Genomic DNA, 23,761 nt, shown 5'->3' on the forward strand with positions numbered 1-23,761 from the left:
TTATGCCAGGCCATAACACGGCCTTGAACTTAAGGCGTTTACATTGCACCCTTGGTTGGAAAAACATGATACGAGAGGAAGCGGCCCTGCCATCATTGGATGCAAAGATGGCCTTTGATACCATCGAATGGTCTTATCTTTTTGCAGTCTTGGAAAAAGTGGGGCTTGGCCCAAAATTTATACGATGGAGCAAGCTCTTGTATACTGACCCAATCACACAGGTGGTTGTCAATGGGCACACATCGCAAAAGTTCCACTGGGTAGAGGAACCAGACAAGGGTGGCCTCTGTCTCTGCTGATTTTTGATTTAGTATGGGTCAGGGGAGACCCTTTGATACGGGGCTTGAAATGGACTGACCAACATGAGGACAGAATATCTCTGTATGCAGATGATGTATTATTATATATGGCATCCCCTACGTTCTCCTCTCATCGTATCTTGTACATCTTTCGTATATTTGGAAATCACTCCGGCTACACGATCAATTGGTCAAAATCTCAATTGTTCCTGACACAGGGTCCCAGACCAAAATTGCAGAAAGACTATGACATCCCCATGGCGGAAGATGGCTTCCGCTATCTAGGGATATACATAACCACGGATCCCACAAAATTTTATGAAGCTAACCTACAAGGCCCCTTAACAAGTCTCCGAACAGATGTCAAACATTGGCTTGGCCTCCCACTGACTTTGTTGCCACGAGCAGCGCTATTCAAAAATGTTAGCATTGCCCCGCTTCCTATATGCACTACAAAATACCCTGTTTGAGATTCCTGATTCTTATTTCTCAGAGATTGACTGTGCGGTTTCCACTTTATTATGGAATGGGCGGGCACCACGTATCGCAATGCAGAAGTTGATCGTGAGGTGGTATGATGGCGGGATTGCTCTTGCCGACCTCCGGCGTTACTATTAGGCTTCACAAGTATATGCACTGACCTATGGTTGATGGGACAGGGGGATACCATAGAGCCCTATATACAAACCCCCAAAAATTGAACCTATCTGGACCAACGGCCAGAACAATTAAAACCTGGCACACAGTCAACAAGAAATTGGGTTGGGACAAAAGAATCACGCTGGCGACCCCTCACTGGGAGCCAGAATGGTTGGGCCGCTAAGCGCCTGTCCAAGGTTTGACAAATGGGACCTTATTGGTATTTCGTCAGTGAAGGACATGTGGTCCAAAAAAAGACTTCACACGTTTGCCGACCTCCAGAAAGACTATCAATTGGCACAATCTGAAACCTTCAGATATCTGCAGATTAGCAATGCACTGAAAGCCGTGCTACCCAGGGACGGACAAATTCCAGAATCATCTCCACTTGAAGACAGATTACTTTTAGACCCAATGCCCAGGAAAGCCATCTCACTTACTTACAAAAAATTGATTAATAATCGACCAGATCCGCAGATAAAACTTAGACAGCAAGGGGCGGAAAATGTGAGGGAGGTAGACGACGATGACTGGCGTGACGCCCTGGCCTCCCCGATTGAGACTAGTCCAACTTAAAATTTTACATCGTACATATTTGGCCGCAAGCGTCATAGTAAAGATGGTGAAACGAACAGACTCCCAGTGCCATCGGCGATGCGGTTTGGAGGGGACCTTTTTTCATACTATATGGGAATTCCCTGCTATTCAGGGGTACTGGAGGGCGGTCACACGCCGGCTAGAGGAAGTTAGGGGGGGAGAGAGCTACACCTTTCACCGAAACTGTGCTTACTAAATATATGGGAGGCAACGGACTTTACCCACACTGAACGATCATGGGTTTCACTGGGTTGGGCCCTGGTGAAAAGCAATATTGCCCAAAAATGGGGAGTCGGGGAGTCACCACTACTGGAGGGATGGATGGGGAAATGGACAGGGCCATGGTGGCAGAGAGGAACGTATTCAAAAACAGAGGATGCCCTAAAAAGTGGGATCAGAAATGGACTAATTGAAACACGTATAGAGGTGGAATATGCCTGTCTCCCACAACTGAGCTTAGTCGAGGGGCAGACGGGTTTCCGGATCACTTACTTGCCGAAGGATAGAGTAATATTAGTTAACAATATATACATATGTAATGTGCTAAAATGTGCATTATTATGGGTAACTGGCGAACTATTGTACTGTACTATTGCCGTTTCGTAAAATAAAAAGATAAAGAATTTTCTTTTTTTTAAAGAATAGAATTGACAGCCACAGTTCCTGTTGTGAATGGTCTTATACATGGCTGTACTTTACCCCAAGTTTTTTCTTTATGTTTCACTTTTCAACTTATTTAAAAAAAAAAAAAATTCTTCTGAAAATAGGTTAAATTTATCTGTGCATTTTAATGTGTGGAAATTGTCCGGTTTTATCAAAACTTACTATTTGGCTGCAACAGTAGTTCAAAGCTTTAGCTAAATATGCCATTGATCATAGTGTTGAAGTATATGAAAGCAAATCTTTCTAAATCCATGATCTTGGGAGCAAGAGATTTGCATTCTCCTTGCCAATGGACAATACACAGTAAACTATTTGAGATTGTCAAAAGTTACCAGTATCTAGGAGTAAAACTGACCAATAACATTAGTCAAGTCAAAAATTAGGGGATATCACACTTTTGCACTCATTCAAAAGTTTGTAGAATTAAAAAGTCTGTGATACTTTTCAGTGATTGTGTTGAAGGGCTAATTCTTCTTCTCTTTCAGAAGTAAATATACAAACTCATTTAATTTCCATGAGAAATGTCTCATCAATTTTTCAGACAAGTGATCCTTAGGGTTTTACGGACCACCATTATGCTGGCCTAGAGTTCTACATAGTTTCAGAGCCAACTCGTATTTCATGGAGAAGATCACTTTATGATCTGAACATCAATCAATAGCATAATAAATCATTTTTTTCAATAACCAAAAACTGCTCATCTTAAAAACAAACTGATTTCTACTATATACATGGTCAATTCAATTGCACATTTCTAGCATATCCTGTCCAATTTGAAATGATTGAGGAGGCATGCATATCTTAACTCACAGCTAAAATGGCATGTTAGTGTTGAGAACTTTAGAAAGTGAACATTCCATGCATCAGGTCCCTTGAGAGGCCACTGGTCAGAGTGGCCTGTTGGTCTGACATCGAATGTCATGATCCCGGGACATCAGCCACCCCTGTAAGTCCAGTACTGAAGCTTGACTTTAGACAACACAGAGGTCTTTGCACCAGCACAGTGCAAGGAGCTTGGCTGGCCCACCTATTAGTGCAGGGACGATAAGCCAGAACCATGGATGAAATGCCTGCTGTTGCTACTAACCGAGAAGACAAGGATAGATTCCCTTGTGAGATCCCATCCGCACTCACTGGAAGAACCCTTGGCTCAGCTGCAGTAACGGCTTGCTGCCTTAAGAAGAGCCCCTGAGACTCAAGTGCTATTGCCCTACAGGACCACTGAAGGGCACATTAGAAATAAAAGTATAATCCAAGTTCGGCACATCGCTCGTCCAGTTTGCCAGGTACCCTTGCTACCAGTAACACCCAGTTAGCAACTTTGTAATGAGAATTGCTTCCTACCGCAACATCTTGATTTGCGAACTTTGCCAGCCTGCTATTAAAGAATACGTTGATCACATCACTACCAAGAAGCTATGGAATTCCCTCCTTGCTTCCCACCCTTTATGGTGGTACCCACAAGTCTATTCAGAGTTCCCTTCAGCACAAGTACCTCTCAAATCTGATGCACAGACTGCCTGGCTCCAACTTACACACCTTGGGCACTGCATGTGCCCAGGAACATCAGAAGTCCTATTCTTGTTCTAAAAGAAATACAAATGCCGGGACAAATTAATTTCCTGAGTTTGATGCGTTGACTCCGCTCTCAACCATGAGAGTCAGCCTGAACTATTTAGCCTTTCCACCTTGTGAAAGTCAAACCTAAAAAGAGGTAAATTGACAACTTCGTTGGTGGCTTGTCCTAATACCGGCTTCTTCTGCTTTTCAAGACAATGTGTGTGGACTCTACCTTTTGCTGGCAACTGTGTGGACACATTTGAGCATCTAAGAATAAATTATTAACAGGCCTGCCAAGTTACTATGAAACCCTGAACTTCTTATCACATGTTTAACTGTTCAAATGTGTACCGTTACCCATCAAAGCAATAAAATCTACATGTTTCAAGGCCTGCTCTGGTGAGACACACAAAAATGTTACATAAATAAAGAAAACAGCTCTCCCGGCTCAAAAACTGATCATCTCACCTACATGAGTGGGGGTGTCCTGAAGGTGACTTCTGATTGCAGCACAGCCTCGCACATCCACCCAGGTGTAGAAGCTGCTACAAGAAGTGCTGAATCTCAGACCCTTCTTGCGCGTGCTGTATGCTGAACATTCTGCTCTTTAGAAGAAGCCTGTGAACTAATGGACATTTGGCCAGAGACCACAGGAGCTCTTTCTCCACTATGACCTTTGGTTCATTGCTTCCTCATTGGAATAAAAAAAGCATACCCTAGCAACTGTGCATGGTCTGTACTATATAATGCTAAACGGCTCACCGACTCCTGCAAATTTGTTGCTGTGACACACCTACATTGTGCTGCTAAAGTGATGGATGGTGGCATCTGGATGTAGGCATCTTCAAGGCACTTCACAATCCCCCTCTATTTTCTTGACAACGACAGCATAGTGTGGAGAGGAAATGACCCTGAAAATCCTTGCCTTGGCATCCATATCATGTGCGACTAACTGCTAGATGGTTGGGGGGGGGGGGGGGGTGATGTCTAATGCCATGGAGGTACTGGCCTTCCTACCCCACTGTCAAATCACTGGATGGTGGGCAGCACTGAGCAGACTATAAGTGCTTGCCCCAGAATCCAAATGCGTTCAGGCTAAGTATTCGATGATGGGGGTAGGACAAGTGTTATATGGACACCAACAAGCACTTCCTTGCAGCACTATCAATTCACATCTGCAATAGTTAGGGGTAGGACATAGTTACCTCCGATACCACATTTATAAACAATACAAACCACCCACAGTGGCACACAATGGTGGACCAGAGCTTGGGTTTCCATAAAAACCCATTTCTAATGGGCATGGACTTGCCATAAAAAGTCAGATGCAGTCAATGACTACTCGCAGACTAATAGGTATGGCGAGTCTTCTCCAATATAGCATTAGGCCGCCCTCCAGAAGGGATGTACGCATCCACCCGAAGGGATATGATCACCTGTCAATATATCAGTGATATATCTGATGGAAGTATACATCACGCTTACTCCTCTTCTTTTGAATCACCAGTCATGTTAGTGACAAATTATGGTAACGAATTCAGAGTACTCAACAATGTGAATCAGTCATAACCATAAAAGCATGGCATGTGCTAAGAACATGGAGGTCAGGATAAAAGTCATAGAAAATGACCTTGTCCACATGAGAACCCTACAAGTGTGCCGATATGGAAGAATCACCCACCTCGTCATCAGAGGGATCCGAGTCAAGGCTTGCACCATCCAGTGGTCTTGTGACAGCGGAGGGGGTCTCCTACAAAGAGACAGAGCAGGTACACAACACAGCTGTCACTTCAGGTTGTGCGCTGCTGGGTAGTAGCACAGACTATGAATGAAATGAGACAATAGAAAAATCCGGGCATGTCCTTCACCCTGTGTGCTATGCAAGGAGGGGATAGAAATTTCTGGAGAGGTCCTTTATTCCAGACAGTGATACATTGAAATAGGAGAGACATTCCATGCAGTGATGTGTGAGATCTAGACATTCTGGGAAATATTAAACATTCCATGTAGTGAGACAGGATAGACGTTCCAGGGGATGTTCTGTATTTCAAGCAGTGACACAGTGAAAGAGGTTAGAAGTGCCATCAGATGTTCCAGATTTCTTATAGAGATTAATTAGATAGGATTGACATGCCAGGAGATGTTCCTTGTTCCATGCAGTAATACAGTGAGACAGAATAAACATGTCCATGAGATAGGACAGAAATGTCTGGAGTGCAACTTCTTCCATGCACAAATACAGCTTGACAAAAGGATAGAAATGTTATGTTTCATGCAGTCATTCCATGAGATTTCAGAAAGAAAATCATATGTTCTGCTGTCCGAGTATTATGAAACAAACTCACCTTGACACTGAACTCCATAGCATTGAAGCGCTCCACGTTGATGCAACTCTCGCTCCCAACCATCAGTACTTCTGACCTTCTCTTAGGCTCCTTATCAATGGAACTTCTTTTATTGGCTCTGGGCTTATCAATCAAGCCAAACGTGCATATTATCAGTTCATTATCAAGGCAGATGTTTGTGCCGATCACAGACTCTTTACTAAAAGAAGAACCTGTGCTGATCATGGGATCGTCATCAAGAGAGTCTTCTGTGCTAACCATAGGCTCCTTATCAATGGATCCTTCGCTGGATGTGATGATGTTCTTTTCAATGAGGACACTGGTACTTATCATGGATTCTTTGTCAATTAAGATGTCACGGAGTATAGCAGATTTCTTATCGATTGAACTGCCTGTGTAGATAACGGGTTCCCCTGCGACTGAGTCTTCCGTGCTAACTATGGGTCCGTTATCAATAGAACCTTCCCTGTCAATAGTAACGTTCTTTTCAATGGAGACCCCCATGCTCATTATAGGATTAATAGGGCCATTTGTGCAGACCACCGGCATGTTGCCTTTGCTGACTGTAGATTCATGATCAATGGAGACACCTGTGCTGATCACAGATTCTTTATCAATGATTATGTCTGTGCTAATCACACATTTTGTGTCAATAGAAGCACCTGTACTTGTCCTGTTTTCCTCATCAATAGAGTCTTCTGTACTGACCATGGCCTCCTCATCAATGGAACAGGTCCTGCTGGGGTCGTGATGAGCTGAGGGACTGGTGCTGATCACAGATTCCAAATGAATGCAGATATTTGTGCCAGCTGCAGAGTTATTTTCGATAGAACCATCTGTGCTGGATAAGGGCGTAAAATCGGAGACGTCCGTTCTGATGGTGTGCTCATTTTCAATGGAGCCATCTGTACGGACCATGGAATCCTTATCAATGAAGACCTCCGTGCTGGTGGCTGGTGCCTTATCAAAGTAAATGTCTTTGCTGGTGGCAGATTCTTTCTTGATCGAGACCTCTGCTTCGATTATGGGCTCATTATCAATTGAGTCCTCGTTACGAACCATGGAATTATGCTGGAGTAAAACATTGCTTCTGATCATACTCTCCTCATCAATAGAAACATCAGATAGGATGGTGGTCCCCTCATCAAGAGAATCTTCTGTGCTGACCACTAGTTCATTATCAATGGCAACATTGGTGCCAATAACATATTCCTTATCAATGCAGATGTCTGAGCTGATTGTAGATTTCTGATCAATAGTTGTATCTGTTCTGATATTGACCTCATTATCAATAAAGACATCCGTTTGGATTGTCAGCTCTTTATCACCTGATTGGCTTGTGCTGACCACAGATTCCATGTCAATATGGCCAGCTGTGATCATCTTTGTCTCCTCAGAGTCCTCTGTGGTGACTGCAGCTTCCTCATCGATGGAGCAGGCAGTGCTCGCCATGGGCCCCTCAGCAGCAAAGATACCTGTGCTGATCAGGGGTTCCTTATCAATGCCTAAGTCTATACTGGTGGAAGATTCTTTATCTAAATAGCCAGCTGTGCTGGGAGAGGGCTCCTCATCAATAGAGACATCAGTGCTGACCATGGGCTCCTCATCAATACAGACATCTGTGCTGACCCTGGGCTCCTCATCAATAGAGACATCTGTGCTGACCATGGGAGGCTCCTCAACAGAGCCAACTGTGCTAACCATAGAAGGCACCTCACTAGAGGAGATTGTGCTAACCATTGAAGGCTCCTCAAGAGACCCAACTGTGCTAACCATAGCAGGCTCCTCAATAGATCCAACAGTGCTAACCATAGAAGGCACCTCAATAGAACCAACTGCGCTAACCATGGGAAGCTCCTCAATAGACACATCTGTGACAACAATGGAAGGTTCCTCAATAGACCCAACTGTGCTAACCATAGAAGGCTCCTCAATAGATCCAACTCTGCTAACCATAGAAGGCACCTCAATTGATCCAACTGTGCTAACCATAGAAGGCTCCTCAATAGATCCAACTGTGCTAACCATGGGAGGCTCCTCAATAGACACATCTGTGCCAACAGTGGAAGGTTCCTCAATAGACCCAACTGTGCGAACCATAGAAGGCTCCTCAATAGATCCAACTCTGCTAACCATAGAAGGCACCTCAATAGATCCAACTGTGCTAACCATAGAAGGCACCTCAATAGATCCAACTGTGCTAACCATGGGAGGCTCCTCAATAGATCCAACTGTGCTAACCATGGGAGGCTCCTCAATAGACCCAACTGTGCTAACAATGGGAGGCTCCTCAACAGAGCAGACTGTGCTAACAATGGGAGGCTCCTCAACAGAGCAGACTGTGCTAACCATAGGAGACTCAACAGATCCAGCTGTGCTGACCATGGGTTCCTCATCAATAGAGCCAACTGTGGTAACCATTGAAGGCTCCTCAATAGACACATCTGTGCCAACCATGGAAGGGTCCTCAATAGACCCAACTGTGCTAACCATAGAAGGCACCTCAATAGCTCCAACTTTGCTAACCATGGGAGGCTCCTCAAAAGACACATCTGTGCCAACCATGGAAGGTTCCTCAATAGACCCAACTGTGCTAACCATAGAAGGCTCCTCAATAGACCCAACTGTGCTGACCATGGGAGGCTGCTTAACAGATCCAAGTATGCTAACCATAGGAGACTCCTCAACAGATCCAGCTGTGCGGACCATGGGTTCCTCATCAATAAAGCCAACTGTGGTAACCAGGGGAGGCTCCACAACAGATCCAAGAGTGCTTACCATGGGAGGTTCCTCAATAGATCCAGCTGTGCTAACCATGGGAGGTTCCTCAACAGAGTAGACTGTGCTAACAACGGGAGGCTCCTCAACAGAGCAGACTGTGCTAACAATGGGAGGCTCCTCAATAGATTCAAGTATGCTAACCATGGGAGACTCCTCAACAGATCCGACTGTGCTAACCATGGTAGGCTCCTCATCAGATCCATCTGAGCGAACCATGAGAAGCTCCTCAACAGATCCAAGTATGCTAACCATAGGAGACTCCTCAACAGAGCCAACTGTGCTGACTATGGGTTCCCCATCAATAGAGCCAACTGTGGCAACAATGGGAGGCTCCTCAACAGAACTAAGAGTGCTAACCATGGGAGGTTCCTCAATAGATCCAACTGTGCTAACCATGGGGGGCTCCTCAACATAGCAGACTGTGCTAACCATGGGAGGCTCCTCAACAGGGCAGACTGTGCTAACCATGGGAGGCTCCTCAACAGATCCAACTGTGCTAACTATGGGAGGCTCCCCAACCGATCCATCTGTGCTAACCATGGGAGGCTCCTCAATAGATCCAAGTGTACTAACCATGAAAGGCTCCTCAACAGATCCAACTGTGCTAACCATGGGAGGCTCCTCAACAGAGCAGACTGTGCTAACAATGGGAGGCTCCTCAACAGAGCAGACTGTGCTAACAATGGGAGGCTCCTCAACAGAGCAGACTGTGCTAACAATGGGAGGCTCCTCAACAGAGCAGACTGTGCTAACAATGGGAGGCTCCTCAACAGATCCAGGTATGCTAACCATAGGAGACTCAACAGATCCAGCTGCCATAGAGCCAACTGTGGTAACCATGAGAGGTTCCTCAATAGATCCAACTGTGCTAAGAATGTGAGGCTCCTCAATAGAGCCAACTATGCTAACCGTGGTAGGCTCCTCAACATAGCAGACTGTGCTAACAATGGGAGGATCCTCAACAGACCCAACTGTGCTAACTATGGGAAGTTCCTCAATAGATCCAACTGTGCTAACCATGGGAGGTTCCCCAACAGATCCAACTGTGCTAACCATGCGAGGCTCCCCAACAGATCCAACTGTGCTTACAATGGGAGGCTCCTCAACAGATCCAACTGTGCTTACCATGGGAGGCCCCTCAATAGATCCAACAGTACTAACCATGAGAGGCTCCTCAATAGATCCAAGTGTACTAACCATGAGAGGATCCTCAACAGACCCAACTGTGCTAACCATGAGAGTCTCCTCAATAGATCCAAGTGTACTAACCATGAGAGGATCCTCAAAAGACCCAACTGTGCTAACCGTGAGAGGCACCTCAATAGATCCAAGTGTACTAACCATGAGAGGCTCCCCAACATATCCAACCGTGCTAACCATGGGAGGCTCCTCAATAGGGCATACTGTGCTAACCATGGGAGGCTCCTCAACAGATCCAACTGTGCTAACTATGGGAGGCTCCCCAACCGATCCATCTGTGCATACCATAGGAGGCTCCTCAACAGATCCAACAGTACTAACCATGAGAGGCTCCTCAATAGATCCAAGTGTACTAACCATGAGAGGATCCTCAACAGATCCAACTGTGCTAACCATGAGAGGCTCCTCAATAGATCCAAGTGTAATAACCATGAAAGGCTCCTCAACAGATCCAACTGTGCTAACCATGGGAGGCTCCTCAAAAGAGCAGACTGTGCTAACAATGGGAGGCTCCTCAACAGATCCAGGTATGCTAACCATAGGAGACTCAACAGATCCAGATGCCATAGAGCCAACTGTGGTAACCATGAGAGGTTCCTCAATAGATCCAACTGTGCTAAGAATGTGAGGCTCCTCAATAGATCCAACTATGCTAACCGTGGTAGGCTCCTCAACATAGCAGACTATGCTAACAATGGGAGGATCCTCAACAGACCCAACTGTGCTAACTATGGGAAGTTCCTCAATAGATCCAACTGTGCTAACCATGGGAGGTTCCCCAACAGATCCAACTGTGCTAACCATGGGAGGCTCCCCAACAGATCCAACTGTGCTTACAATGGGAGGCTCCTCAACAGATCCAACTGTGCTTACCATGAGAGGTCCTTCAATAGATCCAACAGTACTAACCATGAGAGGCTCCTCAATAGACCCAAGTGTACTAACCATGAGAGGATCCTCAACAGACCCAACTGTGCTAACCATGAGAGGCTCCTCAATAGATCCAAGTGTACTAACCATGAGAGGATCCTCAACAGACCCAACTGTGCTAACCGCGAGAGGCTCCTCAATAGATCCAAGTGTACTAACCATGAGAGGCTCCCCAACAGATCCAACCGTGCTAACCATGGGAGGCTCCTCAACAGAGCAGACTGTGCTAACAATGGGAGGCTCCTCAACAGATCCAAGTATGCTAACCATAGGAGACTCAACAGATCCAGCTGTGCTGACCATGGGTTCCCCATCAATAGAGCCAACTGTGGTAACCATGGGAGGCTTGTCAATAGAACGAAGTGTGCTAACCATGAGAGGTTCCTCAATAGATCCAACTGTGCTAAGAATGGGAGGCTCCTCAATAGATCCGACTATGCTAACCGTGGTAGGCTCCTCAACAGATCCAACTGTGCTAACCATGGGAGGCTCCCCAACAGATCCAACTGTGCTTACCATGGGAGGCTCCTCAACCGATCCAACTGTGCTTACCATGGGAGGTCCCTCAATAGATCCAACAGTACTAACCATGAGAGGTTCTTCAATAGATCCAAATGTACTAACCATGAGAGGCTCCTCAATAGATCCAACTATGCTAACCATGGGAGGCTCCTCAACAGATCCAAGTATACTAACTATGAGAGGCTCCTCAACAGATCCAAGTGTACTAACCGTGAGAGGCTCCTCAACAGATCCAAGTGTACTAACCATGAGAGGCTCCTCAATAGATCCAACTGTGCTAACCATGGGAGGCTCCTCAAAAGATCCAACTTTGGTAACCATGGGCTTCTCAATAGCTCCAAGTGTACTAACCATGAAAGGCTCCTCAATAGATCCAAGTATACTAACCATGAGAGGCTCCTCAATAGATCCAAGTGTACTAACCATGGGAGACTCCTCAAAAGATCCAACTGTGGTAACCATGGGCTTCTCAATAGAGCCGATTGTGCTGACCACTACTTCCTTCCCAGTGGAGACATCTGTGTTGATCACAGATTCCTTATCAATAGAACAGACTGTGTGAATCTGTACTTCTTTAGTCCTAGAGCAGACCGAGGTAATCATGCATTCCTGTTCAGTGTTCCCGTCTGTGTGTGGCGCGGATTCTGCATCAATCAAATGCTCGGTGGTGCTTGTCAATGGTTTGCCAGCAGTGCCGTTGTTGAATGCGGTGATTTCATCCATGCTTAGCTCCACCTTAGAAAGCAAATAATTTATTAAATGAGACGTAAGATACAATTAAAGGGCAGCAAACACTGTATGATGTGTGCTCAGTGCAGTGACAGAAGAAGCACACACCTGGGGACACTATTTGATATATGGACCGCGAGAGAAGATTTATCAATATTGAAATAAATGTGCGTTGTAAACTTAGATGGTATAAAATAAATTCATCCTTTCCACAAAGCATGCTCACTTTTCACAAAGTTATGTGTATTAGTTTGAGAGTAATCCCCCACCCCTAAAAAAGAAGAAAGAATCAATGCGAGATGCCAACAAGGGGACTAGATCAAGGAGCAAAACGTCTATAAGGACAAAAATGTGCATATTATATAGCAATTCTTGGTTTCCAATAACAAATCATTTTGAGGACCTTCGAGAAAGACTCCAAAGAGTAAACCACCTAGATTGCAGCAGGGGTCGAGTTGGGCACTGACTTCCCCATGAAACCGATTGCACCAGTCTGCAGGTTTACTTACTCATGAGAAATCACCAGGAACAGAAGGCACCAGAGCCAGCACCTGCTCTTAATTCAATGCAGAGGTGGAGTTAAATAGAAGGATAGAGAAATGTCTGAGAGGTTCTTGGTATCATGCATGAGAGAAGTATTGAAATGAGTGTGAATATTTTATATTACAAGCAGTGTTACAGTGAGAAGGAAGAGTAGAGTGTGCTCTTTGAGCACACGAGTGGCCTAAAAAAAGCCACAACAGAAAAACATACGTCTGGTGTGTCCTTTTTACGAGTAGAGATACAGTGGGAAGGACAGAAAAGTAAGGTGGCATGCGCACTTTGGCCTGCCCCAATTGACATTTTGCTGCCTGTACTACATGGCTTACTCAAACAGTGCTGCATTTATAGGTGGTGAAATGCCTGTGGGCACAGTAGAGAGGGCAACAGGGGTATGTACTTGTAAAAACATAACAAAAAGGCAATTACCGCTGGGCAAACACAGAGTATGTCGGTGATGTATATATTCCAGGGGTTGGTTCCTCCTAAAGGGCAGAGGACCATTGCCCCGCCTGCCTTAAGCACAGCAGACAAACACAAATAATTAAAATGGCATAGTAAAGCCATTTTATTTTGCCTCCGGTCCAGATCACGCGTGTGAAGGCGGGGCTGAATCCTGTGATAGCAGAAGGACTGCTGCCCCTACCAGTGCGCACGTCAGATTGGCCAGCTGTCTTGTGACGGGCAGGCCAACATGTGCAATGTAGTCCCAGGCATCCCAGTGAGGAAATATGGATTTTGTGATCAGTTATGTCCCCTATCGTAGACCCCAACGGCTCCATGTACATGCTATAAGTACATGTATGTTCCCTCCTGCTCCAGTTTTGAAGACGCAAATATATGTGCGTCCACCGTCAACATGTCCTCTTTCAGATCCGCCATGAATGGGTCAGATATTCCTTTTCTAAGTATGAAAGGCCACCGACTTTATGTGGTTCACTTTCCACATTTTACAGATTCAGGCGAGTAGGCCCGAATTCTGTCATCAAGCCTTTTCCTGCCTTCTGCCTCTGAAAGCTCCAGTCTGAGCCTGCATCTGTGTCCATGAACTTTGTCCTACTCCCTGCGCGGCTAACGGTGCCTGATCCAGCCCGTCGCCTGCCAAAAACTGTATTTCACCTTCAAGATTATCTCCTCCGCCCCTCATCTGATGCATTCCTGTCTAGCAGTTTAGGTAAACATTCCTTCAGCTACCGTGCATAGGGCCAGGCCTCGCTGTCCTCATGCAAGTAATTCATAGACCCGTTACCATGGAATATTCCTACCCCCTCGCATCTAGTGTAGACACTTAGATGCTTGTACACGCACTAACAGTCAGTATAGAATAAGATTCTATCCTAAGAGACCTCTCTTTTTGGATAACACAGTTCTTTAAACATAGGATATTAGATATGATTTGGGATTAGGTTGACATAACCCCAGACTTCTGTCTCCACATATAGAGCTAAATGTCAAGTCCCCTTCACCCTCTAGTTGCACGTCAATCACACGTCATGCGGCTGCGCGCGCATCTCTGCCAAATATTTCTGCTGACATTGCAGGATTCTCTTATGGATCCACCCATTTGTGACATCATGTATAATGACGTTTTCTAGTTACGCCTATTCTAGTTACGCATGCATATTTTATTTTGTCTTATCAGTTGTTACGCCTACTGCATCTGTTTCACTGTAATGGCTTTTCTATAAAAATGATTACCTGTCAATAATGTATTGCCCTTCCTTCCTGAACTTTCGTGGTGATGGAATAGAATGCCTACAATTCGAATTGTATTCCTTTGTATAGGAATAAAGCCTTTTAAAACCTCTAATACCACGGATTCTGCCTCTTATATTTACTGAGTTATTCTTGATAGACTTTACCGCATAAAAATAGTACCGGTAATGAAATATTTACCACATAAATTGGCGCCCGAACAGGGACACTTTCTCATCTCACGCGCCGGCGGTGCGTTGCAGGCCCGGTCTCCTGCCACAGCTGAACGGACAAAAACGCGTATCTACAGGATTTCCTGTATCTCCTTCCGGCCAAGCGGGGACGACTGAGGCTGCGATCAACACCCAGACGAGGCGGTGAGAAGTGCGAAGTATCCCGACCAGAGCCTAGCTGAGAGAGCAAGATCCGAGGTATACAGAGACCCGCCAGGTTCCGAAGTTCCGAGTCGAGTCCAGTCCGGTCCAGTTTTAGTTCCGTTCCGAGGCCTTCCGTTCCGAGCTACCCGGTGAGTACCATTACCGGGGAGGCATTTTACGTGCACATAGTCTGTGCCGGTCAAGACGGGTTTGGGTACACAAATCCGGTCTGCACTGTTTTAGCAGTGTATCTGTACTGTTTAGCAGTATATATAGTATGTTTTGCATATAAATAAGTATTATCTAGTGTCAGTATAATGTCAGTAACTAGTTTTCTATTATTTATCATTGTTCGTAAAACTGTTAAGTGTTAAATGTTTTAAAATACGTTCTATATACTGTGGGGTGAATGACTGTTCATTATTGTGTTTTTTTTGTATAAAATGTGTTCTAGTAATAAGGTCTAAAAATGCCGCTCTTTTCGAAACTAAGACAGATCAAAACTAGAAAAGGGGTACTCGAAGAAGCTGTTCCCATCCCACCGAGGGACACTCCAGGGTACTTTATGTATCATAAGCATGACCTAGATGCCGTATTATTTCTTGATTTATGGGTGGACTACACCAAAGAATTACCAGAGAGTCAGAGATGGCCCGAAGCGGGGACCTGGGATGCAGATTGCATCATGAGAGTAGAAGAAGAATTATGGAAAAGGAAAGCCAGACAGTCACAGAAAGATGCCATTGAATTATGGCGTAAAGAATCGTATAGACGTACAGAAAAAGCACTCAGACAGGAAGATAAGGGTAAGGAGACTTCAAATAAAGTCCGAGAAAATCTGTTAATTGAGGAAGGTACCCGAGTAAAATCAGAACAAGTAGATAGACAAAGAAACGCCCTTATGAATGGTATGTATCCACTTCTGGCCGAAGGGTTACCTAAGGCTACTCCGGAAATACCAAAAGACTTGCCACCTCCATTGTTTCCGATAAAAGCACATCCCAAGGGGCATCCCAGAACCGCAGAAGATGTTTTCCTTTCCTGCTATTTAGATGACGCAGCTCCCGAGTATGCTAATACCGCACCACATAGACCGCTTGCCGATGATGCTCATCGCCAAGATCCTCCGTCTGTACCTCCGCAACAACAAGCTCTGACACACATTCCGACAAGCACATCTGTTTCTACCGCTTTTCCCGCAACGACGGTTGCTGTCTCACCTTCAACAAATACTTTCACGTCCAGCACCCCAGACGGTGCTACAGGAGGTACGACAGACATTTTTTCTACGCCACCCAGAGGAAATAAATTTTCCCTTAGAGAATTAGCACACCAACGTACGCCCAAACTAGCAACTCCCGACATGCTCAAGGAACTTCTAGTAGATTGTAGATATGATCCTGTGCCCGGTAAACGGGACGAAATGCTGCTGTCATCATTACGTATTCGGCGAGCTGCAATATATTTAACGAAGCTACCAGGAATGACTACACATTTAGAAAATATATATCACTTTGTCCAGTCGGGGCGAGGTCCTGAAAGTATTAGCAGAGCCATGGAGTACCAGAAAGCGGAGGTACAGGGACAACTGTTACGTTTCCTCATAAACTGTGTAATCAGAAATCAAGACCGGCCTGGGGTAAATCCGGAAGAAATGCAAAAACTTGTCACTTGGGGCCAGAATATATCAGAAGGGAGACATGATAAACAGTTATGTATAGTAGCTATGTACCGAAAGATCCGCAAAGAAGTAGAACGAATACACGAAGAAAGATTAGAGGTAGACGCCGCTGACCTAAACAGAGAGGAGGAGGAGCAAGAATCAGAGCAATTAGACACAATAGCTTATGTAGGTAAAGGAAGATCCCATAATAATACCAGAGGTTTTAACGACCCAATACGTCCGGAATATAATAGACATTTTCCAAACACTATGCTAAATACAAAATCCCCCGAACACTTATTCCAAGCCGCTGATAAATTACTCCGAGATCGAAGGGGGTACCACGTGCTCGATTCCACGGACGAACAAGAATTAGCCAGGTCAGCAGTACAATGGGCTGACAGTCCCGGCGAATACAATGACGATGTACTTGCACACACGTTTCTGAATCTAGACCCATATGAACAGCGTTTAGCTAGTATATACATGATTCAACACCTCCTTATATTATATAAAAGCCAACACTCCGATCCAGGACCCTTACCTGACATATTGACAGAACTGCTCACGAATATATGGAGAGGGTCAGGTACTGATTTGATTAAGGAAATTCTAGAATCCCGAAACCAATATTTAAATTTCGTATGCCCAGAACACGTTCCAGTTCCCATCATGGGAAGAAAAATGTATCACATAGATAGACCGAACCCGTTACGCGAAGTACACCCAATTAGAGGTGCCGGTGATAACTTTACACGCGTGTTTGTGTATACGCCTATAACTAAATTGGAATTATTAGAAATGAAGAAAGTAGTACCCAGCCATGACAAGGACCCAGCAGGTTTCCACCGTGAGATAAAAGACATGTTACTCATGGGAGAGTATACCTACCCCGATATTATGAAAATATTAAAAGTCCTATTACCCGCCGGTGTTTATGAGAAACTCAAAGAAAAAGAATGGGAGGTGGGAGACCAAAAGATAGATTGGACAGCATTAGAAAACGAAGAAAAGGCCCGAGCTGCAGGAGCAGGGCTTGGGGAAAAGACTACAGCACTAGCAGGATTACTAATACAGGTACTGCCACGTTTATTAACTACGAAAAAGGAAGATTGGGGTGCAATCTCAGCCTGTAAACAAAAACCAGATGAAGACACTAGTGATTTCTATTCCCGATTTGAAAAATGTTTTAGTATAAATAGTGGCATAAAAGCCAGTAGTGAGTCATATCCACATCTGTTTGTGACAAAATTAGTTGAAAATTCTCTGCTACAAGTGAAGAATAGAGTATTGAAATTCGAAAGTACCTGGCAAGGTAATACCCCATCACAGATGCTACAGATGTTACAATATCACCACAATAGAATTAGAGAAGAACAAGAACACGAACAAAGACGTATGAAAGATACGAAAATGAAAATGCTTGTTGCACAGTCAGTTCCAGCCGATAGTCATCAAAAGGGTGATTCCGCAAGTCCTGCAAAAGGGACATGCAACTATTGTAAACAACCAGGTCATTATATACACGATTGTCCAGTCCTGAAACATAATATAGCCACAGGTAGAACACATGAGAGACCACGTCCACCCAGACAGGATCAGAATCAACAACAAATGCCTCAGCAGGCACAACCTAGGTTAGTTCCGCAACAACTAGCTCCGCAACAGGCAGCTCCACAACAGATCGTAGTACCACCACAAGCGCAGCCTATTGCTGCAACTCAAGCAACAACACAACAAATGTATCAGTATGCACAAACAGATTATCCCGATTATCAGCGATACTCATGAGATAGCCTAGAGAGGGAAGTTGGCTTACCCCTTATAGAGGTTCCTGTAGACCAAGAGGGACCTTATGTACATAGTGAACTATTAGGGGAAGACAGAAAGTTTTTACTTGATACAGGGGCAAGCAGAACAACTATAAGACGCAGTGAAGTTCCAGGGGCACCCCTCTCAGGCTCACAAAATATTTCCCTTGGATTCTCAGGAAAACCGATAATAAATGACGCAACACAACCTCTTCCACTTACAGTCGGTCCATTAACACGTACTACAGATTTATTGCTTACTAAATCATGTCCAGAAAACTTGTTAGGTATAAAAACATTGAAAGCTCTAGGAGCCATAATATGTTGCTCTCCGGAAGGAGTACGACTATTTTTACGTGACTTTAAAGGTCACTACGTATCCAGAGACATAGATTACCGACTGCAGAATTTACCTACACATTTATGGGCACAAGGCCCCACTGATGTTGGTTGCATGAACATTACACCATATCGAGTCACACTAAAGACAGGAGTGGTACTACCACGAATGCGACAATACAAGTTACCTCCAGATGCTGTAGTGGCTTTACTGCAAATCATTGACGAGCTTATTGCTCAAGGAGTGGTTGTGGAAACTGACTCCAATGTATGTAATTCCCCGATAATTCCGATCCTTAAAAGAACGGATCCAAAAGCACCACCAGTATATCGATTAGTTATTGATCTGCGCGAATTAAATAAATGTATTGTACCACAATACCCTGTGGTCCCAGATATCTCTTCATTACTCACAGCTATTGACTCAGAAGCAACGTTCTTCACTGTAATTGATCTCAAGAATGCTGTCTTTAGTGTCCCAATAGATCCGGAAAGTCAATATTTGTTCGGTTTTAGTTTAAATGGACGAAGCTTTAAATTCACACGCGCACCTCAAGGATTTACAGAAAGCCCCAGCATCTATAGCCAAGCACTGAAACGAGAACTTGACAGTATCCACATGCCAGTTAACACTGCCTTGCTTCAATATGTCGATGATCTGCTGATCACCGCCCGAAGCGAACATGAATGTGAGATAGCGTCACTGACGGTTTTGAAATTTCTGGCTGACAAGGGGCACAAGGTGTCCCCTTCTAAGCTGCAATTCTGTGTCCAGCGAGTTGTTTACCTTGGGCACTCGCTGTCCAAGGAGGGAAGGCAGCTTACATCCGACCGCATCCAGTTAATTGCTAACATGTCAGCACCCAAGACACAAAAGGAGGTGCGGGCTTTTATAGGCCTCACTTCATACTGTAGGCAGTGGATCCCTCAATATGCATTTCTAGCAAAACCACTCATCCAGTTGACAACACAGGAGGCAGCCACATCGACTGTCCTCCCTTGGACTCCAGAACATACACACGCTTTTGAAAGCTTAAAGAAAGCTTTATGCCAAGCACCTGTCCTAGCAACACCATGTTACAGTAAACAGTTTACACTCTTCGTTACAGAACGCGAAGGTACTGCTTTGTCAGTACTCACTCAGGAACAAGCAGGATCACACAAACCATGTGCTTATTTCTCTAGTACATTAGATCCAGTAGCTCAGGCACTTCCAGCGTGCCTGAAATCAGTGGCAGCAACAGCTTTAGCAATCAGACAAAGCGATGCCATAGTGTTAGGACATCAATTGGCAGTACAAGTACCACACGCAGTAGAGGTTCTCTTGAACCGCACACAAACACAACACTTGACTATAGCAAGACTCACCGGTTACGAATTAACATTGTTTCAGCCACATATAGAAATCAGACGTTGTAATACGTTAAATCCTGCCACACTGTTACCAGTAGGCGGAACAGATCCATTGGCACATGATTGTGTCGAAGTCATTACTATCACGACGAAACCCAGACAAGACTTGACAGATATCCCTTTGTCAGATCCAGACTTGACATTGTATGTAGATGGGTCATGTATGAGAACAAGTACAGGAGAGTTAGTGGCCGCTTACGCAGTCACAACAGACACTGAAGTCATTGAAACAAATTGTATTAACACTTTGTCAGCTCAAGCAGCAGAGCTCACCGCTCTGACACAAGCCTGTATTCAAGCCACAAATAAAAAAGTCAACATATACACAGATTCACTTTATGCATTCGGAGTCGTCCATGACTTCGGCGTACTGTGGCGAGAGAGAGGTTATTTAACTTCTCACGGTGCCCACATCCAACACGGACCCCTCATTCAAGCCCTATTAGACGCGATTCATCTACCTACTGCAATATCGATTATGAAATGCAAAGCCCACACAAAAGTTACCGATATCATTTCTCAGGGTAATGACCTAGCTGACAGAACAGCTAAACAGACTGCTCAGAATCAGACTCACACAACTGACATGACAAAGACAATAGTTCCGACACCAACACATTGCATGACAGTTAAGGATCCCGCCCTTGATGTAATTGACATACAGACACATGCTACACCAGAAGAAATAAAGAAATGGACTGAATTAGGAGGGATCCAAACAGATCAAGGATGGATGACGAAGGAAAAATCTATATGGTTTCTTCCCGACTCAATGGTCCAAGTCATCATTAACACTATACATAGTCCAGCGCACCTAGGAGAAAAAGCTATGCTAGACAGCATTCAACACATTTGGTTCAACAAACATTTACGAGCCGCAGCTAAACAAAAAGTTCGTACCTGTATGATATGTTGTCAGTTTAATCCAGGTAAAAGCATCCCCGTAGAACAGGGTGGATTCCAAACTCCCGATCATGCTTTTGAAGTCCTCCAGATGGATTATATCCAGATGGAACGATGTCGAGGATTCAAATATGTTCTCGTAGTTGTCTGTGCTCTTTCCCGTTGGACAGAAGCATACCCGGTTTCAGATTACACTGCCCCGACTACTGCCAAACAGTTAGTTCGAGAATTCTTCCCACGGTACGGTTTACCACGTGTTGTCTACTCAGATAACGGCCAGCCGTTCTCATCCGAACTAATGAAACACGTTTCCCTTCTATTAGGCTACCAATGGAAATTCCATTGTGTCCGACATCCTGAGGCGGCAGGTCTCGTGGAACGTCATAATCAAACTCTGAAAATTAGATTGTCCAAAATATGTAGAGAAAAAGGAGTTGATTGGATAGTAGCCTTACCAGTTGCGCTCTTTTACATGAGAATGGTAGCACATTCTCGAACAGGGCTATCCCCGTATGAGGTGATCTTCGGTAGACCACCAAATATGTGGGGGACGCCTATACCTCGTAAAATCACTGATGTTGACTGTAATATGCTGACAGATTACCTGGCTTCCTTGATGTCTGCACTACAATCTTGTCGTTCACAGGTATCCGCAGCTTTTCCCGACAACACTGAGGTGAAGCCCCATGACGTGGTTCCTGGGGACCTGGTGCTGGTCAGGAATTTTGACCGGAAGACCCAACTGGATCCTAGGTGGAAGTCACCGAAGTTGGTTCTACTCACCACAAGGACAGCCGTGAAAATCGAGGGACGGAAAGGGTGGTTGCACTCGAGTCATATCAAGAAATTTTATGGACTACCATCCAGTGTAGATACTCAACCCTGTATTCCCTCACAGACAGACTCAAAGCTCCCCTTGGTTGAGCAATCGAACTCAGAAATTTATAAACTAAAATTGAGGTCTAGTAAGTCAGACAATTTGATTGTTTAAGTCCTCTCCAAGGTGAATCGGTTGAATTTGTCCCTGACATGTATCCTCTAGACCGGAATAGAGAAAGAAATCATCAGATGCAGCTCAAGAAGCATGCGTATTGTAAATCATTTCGTAGTCACTGCACAGTAACATTATTAATTTTGTTTTTTTTAAGTCTTCTGATCATCATTGTCAGTATACTATTACACATGTATTACCCTATTCCTAAGCGTACTTATAATATAACTGCAGAACATTCTTTTAGTGAATTACCTCCACATGAATTGTCTTATAGATTTGCGCTGCGCAATAACACTTTCATTAGTATGTTACATCATTCCCATCAAACCAGCAATGCCACAAATTGTTGGATATGTGGCCGACTCCCTCCCTATCAGAACTATAAGGGAGTTTTGCCCCTCTTTCCCTATCCGTTTACACACAATGGCTCCGGTGGAGCATGGTTTAGTTTGATTAATTCCCTAGATTCAAATTCCGCAGTTTATCAAGACAACTGGGTATGGGGAAACCTGAACTTAGTTTTGCTTAAAGTCTGCTACCCTAACAAGGAGGGACTTCCCAAAAGAACAGGAACTGATCTAGAAAACGAAGTATATGGATTAGGTAATTTTACACTTAACCTTATGATCCTGAACGTTGAATCTGAAGCTACACCAATCTTGCCCGCCATGTCAGTATTCCCAGTAAAGGGGGAATTATGTATAAGAAAGAATGGCTCCATACACATGGGCCATAGTAAATGCACCACTGTAATAAAATTCAGTGATCAAGGCAAGTCTACATTTAGAGCTTCTCGTCATTCCTACTTTATATGTGGCCAGAACGCATATATACGTCTACCTTTGGATTGGGATGGTACCTGTTACATAGCATTCCTTCTGCCACCTGTTTTCCTAGCCCCTCCTGATTATCATAGAAATACCCATTTAGTACACAATAGACAGCAGAGAGATCTCCCAATTGTCGATTACACTGAAACAGCATGGGAAAAATACACCGATTTCAATAAAGGTTTCTTTCCCTATATAGGTACAGTCACTAATAGTAAGCTGATACGTAGATTAACCCGAACCCTTGAAGCAGTAGTGAACGAAACTATTTCCGCCTTAGGCAATTTAACAGAAGAGCAGTCTGCTATGCGGATTGTTGTGCTTCAAAATCGTCTTGTCCTTGACGTCATCCTGGCCGATAGGGGCGGAGCTTGTAGGGTCATCGGATCAAGTTGCTGCATTTTCATACCAGAAAATTCGCCGTCAGTATATAAAGCCATAACTCGCCTTCATAAGATTGTAAGCCAGATACACCAGAGTCCAGGCACCTGGACTTGGTCCGGTTGGTTCTGGGGCGTGTTGTCAGCCTGGGGATGGAGAATGCTCTCCTTCCTAGGTATCGGCTTTCTCATACTATTCAGTTGCTGCTTATGTCTACAATGTGGGCCAGCGATTTGTGGTCTGTGTGCCACCTCGTGTATCCCACATCCAAGTTTTCGCTCAAGATCCCGGAAGAAGAAAGAAGAACAAATGATGCTATATGAACAGATCGATGGATTGATGAAGATCGATATCTCCTGAGGGTCCGTAGGGGACAAGGAGGGAATGAGGAAATATGGATTTTGTGATCAGTTATGTCCCCTATCGTAGACCCCAACGGCTCCATGTACATGCTATAAGTACATGTATGTTCCCTCCTGCTCCAGTTTTGAAGACGCAAATATATGTGCGTCCACCGTCAACATGTCCTCTTTCAGATCCGCCATGAATG

At 44.6% G+C, this 23,761-nt stretch overlaps 1 protein-coding gene across 1 annotated transcript in view; it reads right to left on the reverse strand.

The window, feature by feature from the left end:
* Positions 1-23,761, reverse strand: part of LOC146859315 (uncharacterized) — a 135,376-nt gene that overhangs the window by 23,864 nt on the left and 87,751 nt on the right. Inside the window, exons 3-4 of the mRNA XM_085647157.1 lie at positions 6,104-12,271; positions 5,440-5,508 (exon numbers count right to left, since the gene is read on the reverse strand). Coding sequence (XP_085503283.1) covers positions 5,440-5,508; positions 6,104-12,271 — 6,237 coding nt within the window. The remainder of the gene's footprint in view (positions 1-5,439; positions 5,509-6,103; positions 12,272-23,761) is intronic.

Source organism: Triturus cristatus, chromosome 3_2, assembly GCF_964204655.1.
Source record: "Triturus cristatus chromosome 3_2, aTriCri1.1, whole genome shotgun sequence".
Taxonomy (NCBI): domain Eukaryota; kingdom Metazoa; phylum Chordata; class Amphibia; order Caudata; family Salamandridae; genus Triturus; species Triturus cristatus.